This window comes from Leptodactylus fuscus, chromosome 3, assembly GCF_031893055.1.
Source record: "Leptodactylus fuscus isolate aLepFus1 chromosome 3, aLepFus1.hap2, whole genome shotgun sequence".
Lineage (NCBI taxonomy): Eukaryota > Metazoa > Chordata > Amphibia > Anura > Leptodactylidae > Leptodactylus > Leptodactylus fuscus.
In genome coordinates, this window is record NC_134267.1 from 127788272 (window position 1) to 127805653 (window position 17382).

Below are 17382 nucleotides of genomic sequence, written 5' to 3' on the forward strand. Positions count from 1 at the left end.
ATGAAATATCCTATCTGTAGGAAATACAAATAGTGGTTCTTTAATATACATACCAGAGTTTAGAGGCTGCTTTGACAGTACTTTCATAGTGTTATTTTAATGTGCCTTTTATTTGCCATAATTTCCACAAAAATTTCCATCTTCAAAATTAAGTCAAATTCCATTACATTCTTTAAATTCGTTATGTACCCAAAAGCCAAAATTAATCCTGATCCAAGACTAGGCCCCAAAGTAAATCTTGATTTTAGACCAGACTCTAAAACTAATTCAAACCCTGACCCCAATATTCATACTTCAGTCTAGAACCTTAAATTAATCCAGACCCTTATATTAATCTTGACTTTGGACCAGATTCTAAAATTAAATAATTTGAGAGCCCTGTCTAGATCCCAAAATTAATTGAAACCCTAGAGAAGAACCCTATATTAACCTAGACTCTAGACCAGACTCATAACTTAGTTCAGATCCTAGAGCAGACCCATAAGTAAATTCAGATTGCAAAGAAATTCACTAAATAAATTTTGACCCCAGACTAGACGTTAGTCAATTCAGGCTCTTTGGACCCCAGAAAGTCTCCAAATTTATTTCAGTCCCCAAACCAGCCATCTAAATTAATCTAGACTCCAAACTTGATCCCTAATTCAGTTCAGTTCAGATTATATCTCTAAATAAATTCTGACACCAGACCACTTTATTACTCAGACTGGACCTCAAAATCCATTTAAGCCAGTCTCTATAATTTAAATACAATATAATATAATGCCACACAACAATTTCAGTTGAAATATCTTCAATCTACATTGTTTAAAACCAATGTGGCACTTGTATCCATCTTGGTGTTTCTGATGCAATTCCCCCTAGACAGTCCAGCATTGTGTTCCAGTCTTGGACTTCAGGCATATTTGAGTACTGGATAGAGCAGCCCTGGTCAGTGGCACACTCTGAAAATGAAATGGGGTTGTAGCTTCACCTAATGGAAACTACATAGGCCCCTGTTACCACTAACTCTCTTCATAGGTGTGGTACAGCCGATAGAGACAAATAGATGTAGGTTCTTCCATAGACATAAATGATCATTAAATGTAAAAGCTCATGAGAGATCTCACCTCAGGCGGCCAGCTTTTTCCTTACAAAAATATCATTTTGAGGAATGTCTTGCTATTATGTATAAATGAGACTACAATACATCGAGATGGAATATTTAGTCTCCTTTCCAAAAGAACGACCAGTGTGCTGGAAATAATTAGGATTTGTATGGAACAGTTACTCGGAGGCCATCCATTGGCAAACAGTTTTTGCTAATTAGATTTTAATACATTTGTGGTTTATTATGTATTGAAGTTGAGCGTATCAAGTGTAATGAAATAAATGTCTGTATATACCAGAACGTTTGGACAGAATAGCAAAGTAGGAAAACTTATTAATGAGTTTATTTAAACAGAAAGATGAATAGCTAATATATATTCATTTGTAACAGATGATGTAACAGATATATATATATATATATATATATACACAGTATATATATATATATATATATATATAGAGAGAGAGAGAGAGAGAGAGAGAGAGAGAGAGAGAGAGAGAGAGAGAGAGACTTAGCTATTTTATTAGTTTACAGTAACATGCAGATCTGTTTCTTAGGATACAAACTTTTCAATGCTAACTTTCAAAGTACTTAAATTCCTACATCCATGTAGGATTGAGCTCTTCTTGTGTTCTAATCCTAATACCACAAAAAGATGGGAGTGACTATGAGGTAAGATACAGGATATTGACATGGAGAAAGAAGAAGGAAGGAAATAACAAGGAAGAATAGGTGACTGGGTGACAAATATTACTAAAGTATATATTTCGTTTGTAACTCTATGATGTTTATTTAACTTCAGAATTTTTTTTTTAGATATTTCACGAAATACTTTCTGAATACCCATTTCCTTATCCTTAGGTGCACATTGTGGTGTCTTCCACAAATGTGAGAATTTATGTTGACTGTAATGAAGTAGCAGAGAAACCAATTAAGGAAGCTGGAAACATTACAACAGACGGCTATGAAGTACTTGGGAAGCAGAAGGGTGACAAGAAATCTGCTCCAGTAAGTTGCCTCTTTTTTAAGAAAAAGAATGTCTGACTTATTTCCAAATTTTCAAGTATATTTCATTATATGTATATTTTTGTCATTCCTCCTTTTCTAGGCACTTTTTTAAAATAATCTAATAGGGTACAAAAGTGTTAAAAACTTAATAAATTTGGTCCACGGCATGTATAACATTTTTTGGTGCAAAGTGAGCCTCAATTCTGTCCTTTTTAGCTTAAAAAATTCCGCCAATTTTTACAGTTCACCAGTCAAGATGGTCATATAGATGAGATAGTTCTCTAAAGATTACAGGAAACACAAACATACATTATATCTCCTTTTGAGAAAGCAAGGGTCAGTCACATAAGGTTACTTAATCTCGTGGACTATCAACCAAGTCAAATGTATATACATATAATAAATATATATATATAATATATGGGAATGGATGAAGATAGCTGTCAGCTAAATTATCATATAATACTAAGGATCAACTTTTGATTAGTCTTTTATTCTCTTGCCTTCAATTACTCTTCTACTAAAGTGTAGAGCATAGACATAAAAATAGCTGAAAAAAACTAATTCATTTCAAATCCTCTTTTATCACATACATTGCCTCTATTACGGTCAATTTCTTACAAAAAGACATCAGGCTTTGACATTAACAAAACTATATATCACTGGACTCTTTTTATTTTATAAAATACACATACTGTACATAACCCGTAATAAGGCGGATGTACGCTCACTCATATGTAACAGTATATAAAGAGTAATAGCTGGGGTAGTGCTTGGCAATCTCCCAATGTGTAATACTTACACAGATTTTATGTGCCACATCAAATATAGCCAGAACAATGAATTTTACAATGGGGAAACTTGCCAAACAAGTAGAACTTAAATTCACTTACAAGATGACATCATACTATGTAACTAAGTGCAGATGTTCATTTGTCATCTGTTCAGATGTGGATGCTAAGCAAATGTCTTGAAATGTCTGATAAAGAAATACACAAATGACATGACAAGTAAACAAGTCTTTGCCTTGTTCCCAGTTCCTTCTCCAGATGTTTGACATTGTGTGTACTGTAACCTGGACAAGCCGGGATAGATGCTGTGATATTCCTTCAATGGTAAGTCTTACATAAATATTTTTACATGAGGTTTTCCTATGGCTACAGTAGCAAAGTATACTTTGTAGTGGAGTCTAGTCATATAGGAAGTTACTTTTTGCCAAATGTTCAAAATCTACAATAGGGCTCCTTACCTACCAGGGGTTACTTATAATGTTGGTGTCCGATCATATTGAACTACATCCCTGCTGTTTCCTATAGTCTCTTAAATCTGTCATATACAGAATGCAGCATCTCCTATCTAATACTGAACCTCACATGTAATGTCTGGCCTTATATTAAGCATTTAGGATTATTTTGAGTAAAGAGAGGCAGAAGCTTTAAAGAGACTGTACTTGTACTAGAATAAACCAAGTGACATCTTTCCAATGAAAAATGTTTTGTGATAGATTTATCTTTCTTTAGGTTTGATGTTACGTGGGAATATAAGCAGTTTTAGGCTAGTTGCACACGTGCGTCAGAGGCTCTGTTAGCGTACGCTGCTATTTATTTCTAATAAGATGACAAAAACCACTGTGCTATATCTTCATGATGAATTGCGGTGTACTGTCTGACGAAGGATTTAGTATCGTTTAAAGAGATAATACTGGTCCTAGTTATTTTGGTAAGAATCGCTCTTCGGGATTGTGTAATATCCTCATAAATCTCCCACAAAATTTCGCAAGGCTTGAGTATCACATAGTGGCAGTCAAAGCACAACTTTAATCTGCCAAAGTATCAAGGCTTTCTGGTAAAGGTATTAACGTTGCATATTCCAATAAATCATTTGGCGCATTTTCTACGATTTTATCATACGACTGATTACACAATGGTGCCCATACTTCGCGCAGGGAAAGATGTAAACTAGTAGCCAATCTCAATGTCATTCATTTACGAACCTTGCACAAACACAAAGGCTTTTCGGATATCAGATAACTCCAGCAATCTTCTAAGATATACAAATTGGAACTACAAAAGCAAATACAGTTTTGGCAGTTTGCAAATAGGAAAATAATATGTTTCAGTAAAGTCATTCTTTAAACCATCTGTGGCATCTCTTACCTCATGTATTAGCCTGCTATCGGCCAGATATAAACAAAGTAGTGTATTGTGTCAGCAGGGATAATTCCCGGCACTGTATACATTTCACTTAGTATCATAAGCTCACTTGTGGCTTGATGGGTTTCACACATGATGGCGTCAGCATCCCCAGTCTTTAATATAAACTCAAGTCAGTGCTGCAGGACATGGCGCTGACACCCATACAGACTGCATTTGTTCAAAGGTATTTTAGTGAAACATGTGGGACTCCGAAAACCGTAATTTAAAGTTCACACTTACTATTTCATGAGGATAGACAGATAGATAGATAAGACATTTTTAAAGCAGCACAGTATTATGAAACTGAGTGCTAAGCCAACAAAGTCCTCAAACCATACAAGGAGGTAGAAAAAATGGCAGCACTCCAAAATAATCAAAAAATAAGTGGTTTAATCCACGACAAGCAACGTTTCGGTCCTCTCAGGAACCTTTCTCAAGCCAAGTCAAGCATGAGAAAGGTTCCTGAGAGGACCGAAACGTTGCCTGTCTTGGATTAAACCACTTATTTTTCTATTATTTTAGAGTGCTGCTATTTGTCTAGCTCCATAGATAGATATAGATAGACAGACAGACAGACAGACAGACAGACAGATAGATAGATAGATAGATAGATAGATAGATAGGAGATAGATAGATAGATAGATAGATAGATAGATAGATAGATAGATAAATAGAGAAGAGCTTGCCTGATATGTTTTACATAGAGTATACAAAAATGTTCCCCAGGTGAGGGCTACTTGTATTTGCCTTCTTTAGAAGATTACATAACTCTATATTCTGAATACATTTATCATCTTGTGCTTTCAAGTGTCCTAATTAAACCAGAGCTTTTAAAGAAGCAGCAATATGATAGACCTCTAGAAGTGCTAAGATATAAAGATAAATGTATATTAATGACTATACAGAGCTTCAATAAGTGTATTAGGTTACTGCAAACCATGCGTCACCAAAAATGATGGATTGCAGTACATGGTTCTGGACAAGGAGGGCCTTAACTGGACTGATAAGGGTCTGTGAAATCCTACCGCTGGTTTAAAAAGGCTCAGATAAGAGTTTTGGCATTGAATGAAAATGTTATACCAACGCACGCTTTATTTTTTTCTTTACTACTTTTAACTAAAGTACAGTATATGTAGTTTGATTGTCTTTTCATCAAAGTAATACTCAATCCTATTTTTTAGAGAGATGAGGCTAAGTGCCCAGCTTTGCCACATGCCTGTACTTGTGCACAAGACAGCGTGGGAGCTCCAGGACCAGCCGGCCCATCTGTAAGTATGTGGTTTATGATTCAACAATAGAAAAAAATTGTTTTGTCTTCATTTATTTTCAGATTATTTTGTGTTTCTCCAATTATTTTAAGTATTTTTTGCATCTTATTACCATCCTTTTTGTTATATATACACGAGTATGTTCTGTTCTCAAGTCATTGGACTGGTTTACTAATATTGGCAGAAATAATGAAATGTGACTGTGCTTATGGGAAGAATTTACTGGTGGCTTTATGCCAAATATGTTAAAGTAAAAGGAAAAATACATATTTGAAACCTCTAAGAGCTGCAGCTTTTTTTTTATTAGGTATTAAAAGATTTTCGCCTGATATAATTGAATTACAAGCCTTCCTTCCCATTTTTAGGGGATGCCTGGTAGCAAAGGTCCCAGAGGTGACAGGGGTGCAGATGGGCCCGCTGTAAGTATAAATTACAATGTATACATTATAAATGGCAAGATGTATCATTTTTTTTCAAAGTGAAGCTCATTTTCTTATATTAACATTAAGCTATTGAATATGTTTAGTGAATTGTTTTATGGAATAATATCTGCAAACTGTTTTTGGGATACTTGAGGACCCTGTGATAGTTCATTAACGCTTATAATAGGGTTCTTTCCACTATCCTACTGTTAGTTCTCAGCTTTGTACTTACCTCCATAATGCAGGTGTATAAAATTTAGGGGATCACTTACTAAATACAGGAACAGACCACCCCTTATGTTCTAAGCAGTCCTGCAGTAATGCCAGAAAAAGCATAACTTCTTGTACAACACTCAAGGGACAGGTAGTGGTATTATATAGGAGATATGCTGGATGGAGAATCTGCATTGTTGTAGTTGATAGCAGAAAACTACTGTATTACCAGGTTTTCCTCACCAGGAGGAACGATGTTGCTACATGCGTATCAGGCCCCTCAGACCCTGAGGCAGCCGCACTTTAGCCACCTACTTAAAAGCTGGGAACACACAGGCTTAGAATAGTAGAATGATAAACCATAGAGGATGTGTTCATTATAAATGTAGGAAAGAAGTAAACTATTGTGCGATAAGAGTACCAGACCAGTTATATTATAACAGATCAGCCTTGAGTCAGGCACCTGTGAACTTTATGTAATCCTCTATAGAGTAAATCCCTGTGCTCATTATATCCTTACACTCGAGTCATCATCATGTCAAACAGTGAAATTCAATGGTCACACTCAAATTTGGGTGAGGTTCCTAGGACCTGGAAAATTGAATAGAGCAGGAGAAAACAGTGACTTATTCTTTGAATTTATAGTATTTTTTTTTCTTTTTAAGTGTAGATTGTGAGCCCCACATAAAGCTCACAATGTACATTTTTCCCTATCAGTATGTCTTTGGAATATGGGATGCAAATCCATACAAACTCCTTGCAGATGTTTTTTTGTCCTTGGCGGGATTTCAACTCCAGGACTCCAGCTAACCACTGAGCCACCATGTGGCCCCCTGAATTTATAGTATATTGGAAGATGTTAACACACTTGTATGTAGGGATGTACCAAAGTTTAACTTAACGTGCTGACGGAAGGCAGCAAAAAAACCGTTAAGAAGCAATTGAAATAGTCAAGCTAAGATTCTGTGCCATAGTGCTCTTGACGCATTATAAGTGTCAAGTTATACTGTGTTACATCTGTAAATCTGAGGACAGTAAATACAAGAAGACAAAAATCAAAAAGACACAAGGACAGTAAATAACACTGATCTAGATGACACAATTATCTATGGTCACTTTTCATAAAGAGTCATGGACTTTCAATAGTTGTATTTTTGGTACAGAAGATATGATAACATTTGTCTCCATGACTTCAGTCTACCACTTCTTTACATGGGACATATAGGGATGGCTATGATGGAAAAAAAGAGAATATGATGGGAATGGCAGTTATCAATAAAGTAACTGGTGATCTATATAGAATTTGCAGCCTCAGGGAGCACAATTTAAAATCTGTACACTATCTATATCTTCCAAGATCTTCCAAGACTTAACCATAAACATGTGGGACTTTAAGACATCTTTGCTGAAAGTTATGAGGGCAAAAGTGTCTTTGTACTGAAAATGAAAACTATAGGGGACTTATTAGTGTGAGGTTTAGTTATAAGTTATGAATAAATGTACTAGTATAGAGTGAAGCAAGTTATCAGATATAGATCGGCAATCCAGATACATTTCCAAAATTTCAGAATTGTATATAAAAATTACATAGAGTTGTCAAATCCAGTATTAGCAGTACAAAGTTAATATTGGGACTATGTATAAAGGGTTATTAAATGACTGGCCAGAAACAAGAACAAAAAGAAAAGTGAATAACTTTTATGTTGATTTTGTACAAAATCGTATTACTCTTTTGTTACTCTGTGTTACTCCTTTATACCTATACTCTTTTATACCTGAATTATAGGGTCCCCAAGGGCAGCGAGGTGATATAGGTCTTCCTGGTCCACAAGGGCCTCCTGGACCTCAAGGACCTCCAGGACTTTCTATTCCTGGAGAACCTGTAAGTTGATAAGCATGGAATTTGGTAAAAATGTAGAACATTCCTTAATGTGTTTATGTAAAATATTTAGTGGTGATTCATAGCGATGTATAAAATGATAGAGATCTATGAACAGTAGACTTAAATGATATACATCATGTCTAAATATTACATAACCAATCCCTTGTAAGTATCTTCAATTTTAAAGTGTTTGGAATATTTTGAGATTAGCTAGTATGTACTGTGACATTGCAGATCTTACATACTAAAGATTGCAATCAATCATTTATACTTCACTTGTATTTCTTTAGGGTCGTCAAGGAATGAAAGGTGATCAAGGTGACCCTGGATTGCCAGGAAGGATGGTAAATTTGGGGCTATACTTTATATTATTTGTTTGAGAAATGAAAACAATATTTACATTTGATGTTTCAATCTTACTTTAATAAATGTGTGTACACCACTGACATTGTTATCTATTTTAAGGGATCCCCTGGTGTAACTGGACCTCCTGGACCTATGGGAGCAACAGGGCAAAGGGTATGTTTCTTAAGTTTAACTTAATTCTTCTTATAATATGTTACATAATCTAAAATTAAGTGTAAAAAAATCATACTTGACAATATAGTGGAAGAGAAATCTTTTTGTTGGTAGTTCAGATAACTTGACTGTTCTTTTCTCCCGCCATATTGGTAAATTTAGAGGTTATTTAAAATGAGGGTCAAGTCTATCATAAAAGAAGGGAAAGTGTGATACAAACTCCTCCTAGTGCAGCAGAGTAAGTGCGCTAAACACCAAATTCTTACGTAGTGAGAAGTCATTGCATACTTTATATATGCAGCTCTAAAACACTTGCGCATAAAATCTTAAGACATCTTCTTCCATCTTCCAATGAGGTCAGATCCTAATTACTTGTCGAGTTAATCTTTACACATTAAACATATGACCTACAAGCAGCTTGAGGTTCTGTTTGGATACCATTCTGTTCAGCCAAACTGGCTTTTTCTATAATCTTTCTTATAATAAATGATCCAAATAGAGACTTTCCAGAATTTTCTATTACTTTTCCATGTTTCAATTGTTTAGTTCATTTTAATAACTAAGATTCTAATTTGCAAAGCAAGCAGAACACAAAATCCTGCAAATCTATATTTTTAGACTTGTGCTCCTCAGGCATCAAAGAAGAGTACAGGAGGGAAAATATGGGATTGTGTCACTGCCAAACAAAACAAAGGATTATTTGGGTTAGCTGATATATTTAACACATTTGTTTCCTTTACATCTGTGCTTCTGGATTCCTGCAGAGTGACAAAGACTAATCATGTCATGTGAACAGTAACATATTAATGAATCGTATGTTATATGCATATTTAAGTATGACATAATATATTCTCATTTATTCATATTGGGGTTTATGAATCCAACATGTGGAGGAGATTTAACAAAACTAATGCAACTAAAGAAAGGAACATTTGCCCATAGCAACCAGATTCCAGCCAGTTATCACCACTTATCATGAAATAAGAGGGACAGAACTGAGAAAACTTGGTTTACTCATTTGTTGCCTTGGATGAGATGTCAGCCCTGCTCAATATTGTGTGTCCAAGTAGTTGAGAGAACAACAACGGACTTGAATGATAGCAAGAGGTGTCCAGACATGAACTCCTAAATAGACAGAATGGCGTGTAGTGATCCATTCTGTAGTGCAAGTGAAATTGAACATCACATCCCAAGCCTAGGGTGGCCAACAGTGTTCACACAAACTATCAGAAGACATTTGCACAACATGATGGTGATCTACAGATCTACATTGACTTTTTGCCACTGCTTTAAAAAGCTATGATGGTTCACAGCAAGATGGCAATAAAGGCTGGAATAGAAGTTTATCCTCTTCAGTGATGAGTTCCACTTTTCTCTCAGATACAGGGATAGTTTGTGATTGAGCAATGCCATGATGAGACCTTCACAAGGACCTAATTTTACTCCTGGGATGATGGTGTGGGGTGGCATAATGTACAGTATCTGGACCAATCTAGTCTCCTCCTCCAGTCTTCCTTTTAGATACACTAACAGCTTAACATTACATTGGTTTTGTCAGGTAACCAGTGGAACAGCCATTTCACCAAAGTGCGAACCATTTTTCAACAAGACAACGCTAAGCCTCATGTTGTTCATGTTACTGTGAGCAGCCTGCGTAGTCTAAATGTGCATCCATGGCATGAAGTGTCTCCAGACTTGTCGCTTAAACATATCTGGGATATCATTGATTGGCAATTGCAAAGAGACCTTCCAATAGCCAATCTGGATGATATATATATAAGTGCATTCAGATTGCTATAACATTACAACCATTAATAACCTCATTGATAGCTTGGCAAGGCATGTAAACATGTATTTTTATATGTGCCTTTCGTACTAGATGATTTGAGAAGTTTAGATTATTTTGTTTCCAATTTTTTTTCTTTTGCATATCATCAACATTTTTATCGATCCTGTGATTTCCATAACTCTAAGATTTTTCCTTCTTGGTGTTGAAATTCAATATTGATGATCTAATGAATTCACACAGTCATGTAAAGTACAATGTAGATTTATGATATTGTAGTCATAGCAGGCTATTGGCTCATATGTTATCTCCATCATAAGGAGACACAATGAGGATTCTTTACATGAATTCTATAAAAAAAATTATGATGAAAAAAGAGGTTTAATGGATTTAAAGAGGTTGTGGAGGATTAAAAAACATGGCTGATTTCTTCTCAAAAAGTGACACCATGTTTATTGGTTGCGTGGCCATGCCATAGCTCAGTCCTATTCATTTTAACATTGACCTGTAGCATTGTTATGTGACCAATCAATGTGAAGTCATTTCCCAAGAAGAAGAAAACAGTTTTTAATTCTGGCAAGTCCCTTACATGAAGGCATCATATGGCGACACAAAGAATACCTATGTGTCTATAATAGGGATTGTTGTAGAGACCCACAGGGACCAATACAGGGTCACATTTTGTACTAAGGTCTACATGTCAGTTATGTGATCATAATAATGGCTATGAAGGTGTTATAGCTTGAAGAATTTCTGGTTTTATAGCCGCATGCAGAATCCTCTGGAGTGATGGACCATTTATTGTTTTATTTGAGGAGGGGATAGGGAATTATACAAAGCAAGTTTTGTTTGGATTGACACCAAAGGGAAAAGCTGGAATCCGCTATGATAAAACAGAGGAGAGGTAAACACATGATCTGGGTTTATTACACAAATCACACTAAAATCCTTCTTCTTCAATCCATATAAGATTGTAACATCAGCTTTTCATTTTAAAGTTCATCTGGAAAAAGGAGATAAAAGACTGATCAAAATAATGTGTCAGGGATTGTTGCATGCAGCATTTTCCTGACTGGTATCTATTTGCAAAGTGTAAATACCATGTCAGTTTAATCAGTTTTACATGCTAGAGATTTATATTATTTGCATTATTCTTATCATATTCTACTCATGAGAGAACAGTCTTTTATAAGTTTATTAGATCATAATTTCTTCAGTCTACTAGAGATCTAAATTTGAATATAACCTTTGTTTTTCCTAGAGATAAGCATTACCAGTACTGACAGCTGCTTATTTACCTGTGATGATGTATTATGCATCTTTATGACCCAAAAACTTATGTAAATAGTGAAATTATAGTGCCTACAGCTATTCGCGGTATACACACTAGATTAATGTTAATCAAACCTGAAGATTATAGTGGAATTAACTGGCCATTGTATGTATACAGGGGCTTCCCAACTCTGCCTTGAAATCAGCAGATTTCAGGGGAAGAGAATTCAATCTATGATCCTTAGAAGAATGTTCAACTCTGAGCTAATTACTTAGAACCTACTAAGTCCAGATCTTATGTGAATATTTGTTTGTGGAGATATAAGTTAAAATAATTAGATACAATTAAATAAAGTTATTACATATTGATATAAACTATATTAACATAGCACCATGATATTTTATCTGTACATAATTTTTAGGGAACAATAGGGTACATATTCTTTATTTGCTTCCGTAATGGACTAAGCTTTTGCATATCTTGAAAGTTACAGATGTAGCAAATTTTAACTTAGTGATGAGTCCTATGATTGGCATATAGTTACTGTGTTTTTTTTTTTTATCTAGGAAGTGTAATATGACTATAAGGATTGTGAGTTACATACAACAGGTTATGATGCTTCCTTGATACTAAACTAGTTAAAGTTGGATGGGCCAGAACTCATAGTCATAGTTGAATGGCTAATCTCACGGGCATAGCTGTATGGGGTGGAGCAGAAGCAATTGGGACTGTGTACTGGACCCTACAGGGGCCGCAATGATCCCTCTGCCACATAAAATATACCAGTATTTTAAATGGCACATGGTGGGCAGGGGTCCCATTACAGATTTTGCACTGGAGCCCAGAAGTTTCAAGTTATGAGTTTGGCTACACCATTCAATATTATGTTTTTGGCATAACAGATAGTTTTGTAACTACTATGAGTTAAACATTATGTCAGCAAGTAAGGAAGAATTATGTATTATGTGAAAAGCTCATTCATAGCAAAAATGCAGACTGTGGTGCAGCATGATGTAATAGTTGGCCTTCTCGCAGTATTATTTTCTCTCCTTTGATTACAATGTATATTTTGGACAACAGCCGCCCATTCTTTTTTACTGTGCATAAAATGGCTCACTTGTGATATACAATTAGATTTTCCTTTACATTCTTTTTATGTATATTTAATATATACTTATTCCAAATAATACATATATTTAATGCTTGCATTTTAGGGTTTCACAGGAAAAGATGGACCTGCTGGACCCAGAGGTCCACCTGGACCAATGGTAAGTGATAGAACATCAAGTAAACTTTCTAGAATGTGTAATACTGTATGTATTAGTAACTCCTCCTGACAGGCTTCAAATATTATTGTGGCAGCTACGTTACGCTACAGACTGAAAGCATCTGCTAGTGCAAGAAATTTGATCAAGTAGGCTGTTTGTGTGAAAGAAGTGTGACAATCCAGTTTACAAAGATCAACCTGTATTAAATGTTCCATTTTACATTGCAGGGAGCTCCAGGGGCACAAGGAGCACCAGGTCCAAGTGGGAAACCAGGAAAGCAAGGAGACAATGGTTTACCCGTAAGAAAAATAATACTTTCTGCTGACTAAGATCAAAAATCAGTACTTAGCTTTTAGCTTAATAAATAGCTTCATGGAAAATCAAAGTTATCCTCTTGTAACTTTTAGTTGACAGGGTAGCAAAACTTTTTGGATGTAAACGTTTGCATCACTTTAACAGTTGTAGTAGTCGATTGTTGGAATTTGAGGTAATCATTTTCCATTTGAATCAGCACCAATATTATCTGCCAAAATATATATTTCTACTCTGTGTAATTGCTAAGAGCTAGATCAGCACATTTAGAAAAATGTTCCTGACTTTCTTTCCTACCTCCATTCTTAAATGAAAGGAGGCAATGGTTAATTTTGTAGTTGGAGCCTATTCTTCCTACAAACTTACAATATGTTCTATGTGTTCTTAGATTAATTGATTAGATTTTTCTGTAAAATACTCAGAAGAGAACTTTGATGACAGCAACAGAGTAAGATGAAGGAGTTGATTTTGTGGCATGCAGTGACCTGTTCTTGTTTGTGATGTAGGATGTGTCCAAAAGTGAAAGGTTTAAGTTAGGCTTAAAAAAAACCCTTAAAATCCAGTGGCTTGTACAAGGAGTTGGGTATCCAAGAAGAAAGGGTAGTTGTGTTGTCACATTAAAACTGAAATAGAGAGATGTTCAAAGTATTTATACATAAAAGCTCATCCTGCTTTAAGGATAAAAGATCAGAGAGGTTTTTTTTGTATTAAATATTTTATTTGGGATATTGGAATGAACCATGAGCAGAAGATGCGCCGTGAAGACAAAATAATAATTCTTTACTAGACTTCAAATGGATAATATTTTAGCCAAATACTATGTAGGGAGATGGCATTGTTGCTCAGAAGTTCTCAGACTTTGATGTTCACTACTGGTTTTAATTATTGTAGTATATTAAATGACTTGTGAACACTGGCATGCCAGGATAAAAGGGTAACATCAAATTAATAAGGGTGGCTCACAGATGTTTCTATTTTTTGGGTTAGAAGTTATATATTCCAAATTTTTCAAATAGGGGAAAGAAGACATGATGAAATAATTGAGGGATTAATGTTGACCAACAAAAATTTTTATAGCACACACTCAACAAGATAACAGCTGTAATGACCAGAAGGCATGTCCTATAATCACATAGCGCCAGTCTGCTGATTCACCATTACATTTCACAACACTTGTGGTTTGCGGTGAAAAAACACTCTAGGACATTATTCTTCAGTTTGAATTGTGGCTTGTTTTAGTGGCTATTGCGACTTTTTTCATACATTGGGCCAAACCGTATTATGGCCTATTATGATCTGCCCCAATACCCCTGAGGATACCATGCAAATGGCAGTACATGACGGGTGTTTAGAGATTGGTATATGTTTTTAGTTATCAGTTTAGTTTTAAGTAGATCTCAGATACAATAGGATTTTAGAAGTGCTTTTTTAGGGAAAAGAATAAAGTTATATATTAAATATACATAATAGGTATAATTGAATACCTGTAGATATGTAATACCTGATGGTAAATAATAGGTGGGATTTTTTGCCTTTGGCATATAATATTTTAAATGTATTATGGTCTGGCACAATTTTTATAGTACTTTGCATCATTTACACCTTTTTTCAAGACTGTCTTGATGTGTGGCTTTGGTTTATGTGATGCACAGGTTTAAGACTAATTCACTATTGGCAACTTTTTAAAAGGTCACAAAATTTTTGTACAACCAAATTCCACTTCTCAAAAATCTGACATCCTCCTTGCTAGAGAATTGCAATAAATTTAGGAACCAGCTAGAGACATTTTGATAAATGGATTGTAAAAAAACGCTCTAGTGAAAAATAAGCCAACTTTGAAAAATGGCATAAAGAATTCCCCAATAAATTGTCACCACTACTTTCTATGCTCTTTCCACTTTTTACTAATTGTGAGTATACTATATTCTGGATAAAAACACCAATGCAATTGTAACACACCTATAATTGCTATAATGAATATAGATGCTATAGGTTGGCACTACATAAACAGTTAAACACTATAAAATAATACTAATGTATAGCTTATTTGGTCAGCAGTAATACGGTCATATATGGATCCATCCATATTATATGCCATCCTGATCCTGGGTCTAATAACCTGACTAGTTGCATCATAGATCCCTATTATGTGGGGTATTCAGTTTATATAGAATGTGACTACAGTCCGCATGATATGGTTGCAATACAACCTTTTCAATAAGCACTTTGTAGCAGATTTACCAAGAATGATATTTTATATGCCAATCTAAATTCAGAACCTGTTGGAGTGAAATGTGTCCACTTGTAAAAAGCACACACCTCTTGGGCTGCCAGAAATATATGCCTCCTATGGTCAAAGATAGATTTATCCTACAATCTGCACACATTTTATTAAAGCGGTGAGAGGGGAGACAAGACTCCAACTACTGGGAAAATAATGTGTGTGACATTATTTTCAACTTTTTACTGCCAAAATTGTGGCACAGAAAATGTAATAAATTCTTCCCTTTGTGTGATGAAAAAATACAATTCTGAATGTATTTTTTCTAACTAGCCACAGTTATGTAAAACTTTTGTCATTTCTTTATAGGGTCCTCCAGGACAGAAAGGAGACAAGGGTGACAGGGTAAGTAGATGGATTGAAGATATGCATTAGTCTTGTACTACTTCTTAAAGTCATAGGTGCTTGTTACTAAAGACATTGGAACTTTGGAAATAGGCTGTGTTGTACTTATGAGACTTGGGGACCTTTCTGAAGGTCTTAAGGTGATAGAAGTTTGGTAATTAAGGATTCCGTTATAAAATATTTACATCCAACCTAATCCAGCTTCTGCTTTGTAGTTTCTACTTATTGAACATTATTGCTAAGCTTAACATATATATGTTATACCCATGATGCTTTTCTTTTTACTTTAAGGGAGATATGGCTTCACAGAATATGATGAGAGCAGTTGCACGACAAGTTTGTGAGCAGATGATAAATAGTAAGCTCAACAATTGTCTTGAATTATATTACAGTACACAATTAATATATTTACAAAATGGAATTTTTGGTTTACATGGTATAAATATAGTAGCCTCAAGAATACCCAATGACATCAGTACCAGGAGACATCGGTCTCCTGTGTACCGGTGTTGTGTGATTGTGTGTTGTGTGACTGTTTAAACAGCAATGACAATAAAACATTGAATAGCCAACTAGTATTCTACTATTCTGACTACTATCAGAGTAGTCCTCGATCTTCAGCAGTGAGCTTACTGTACAACAAATTAATCCATCACGTACAGATTAGGAGTGGTAAAGAAATAAGTGGTAATGTCCTCCTTACTCCAAAGAGTTCAAGTGCATATTGACAAAAATGGCGGAAGTGATTCACAAGGAGAAAACAACATTTCATCCACGTGACCCTAACCTATCTACCTTTGGTGGGTCTGACTTGGTAACTGTGCAAATGTTTGACTTATAGAAAGGGGCACATTTCAGGGGACCTTTGTCTGGTACCTGAATTTATATAGAGAACACAAATTAAATTTAACTGTAAGAAATGTTATAATAAGTACCAAAGCCTGTTGATGTTGAATACCATTCATATGATGATAAATTTATATTTATATTTATTATATATTTATTACATATTTATTATACTTTGCTGAATTCATTAAATAACTGGAGCAGGGAAGTTTAAATACGAAAAATTCTTATATATCTACAATCTCCAAATTGCTACTTTTTCTATGGAGTAGGCAAGACTTTATTGTACTGATCTCTGTGCTATATAATTACCTCCTACCAATTTTTGCATTACTCAACAGGTACATACTACATCATGCAATCTGATCCTTAGAAAGCAAATAAGATTTCTTTTTTTGTTAACAGTAGACTGTCAAGATTATTGACTAATGATTACTTTCCTGCAACACTGCAATTCTTTCAGTGCCAGAAAGACTGAATGAAAGCTTAAGACAGATAAGCACTTGGCCCACAGAGCCTGCCAAATATCCTTCTGAGTAAAATCCCAGACGTTGCTTTATACCATGCCTACTGAAAATGCTTTCTTTAGCTTTCCTTCAGAGATTTATCTGTTCACTTGCTCTTAGAACACCTACATTATGCATTTTTAAATATAAATAATATGCCGATGTCTGACC

General features: G+C 35.0%; 1 protein-coding gene across 1 annotated transcript in view; it reads left to right on the forward strand.

Moving 5' to 3' along the window:
• The window catches only part of COL12A1 (collagen type XII alpha 1 chain), a 124026-nt gene that overhangs the window by 99870 nt on the left and 6774 nt on the right, over positions 1 to 17382 (forward strand). Inside the window, exons 52-62 of the mRNA XM_075268312.1 lie at positions 1949 to 2095; positions 3133 to 3210; positions 5472 to 5558; positions 5924 to 5977; positions 7980 to 8075; positions 8366 to 8419; positions 8541 to 8594; positions 12868 to 12921; positions 13149 to 13220; positions 15824 to 15859; positions 16151 to 16217. Of these exons, the coding sequence (XP_075124413.1) occupies positions 1949 to 2095; positions 3133 to 3210; positions 5472 to 5558; positions 5924 to 5977; positions 7980 to 8075; positions 8366 to 8419; positions 8541 to 8594; positions 12868 to 12921; positions 13149 to 13220; positions 15824 to 15859; positions 16151 to 16217 (799 nt within the window). The remainder of the gene's footprint in view (positions 1 to 1948; positions 2096 to 3132; positions 3211 to 5471; positions 5559 to 5923; positions 5978 to 7979; positions 8076 to 8365; positions 8420 to 8540; positions 8595 to 12867; positions 12922 to 13148; positions 13221 to 15823; positions 15860 to 16150; positions 16218 to 17382) is intronic.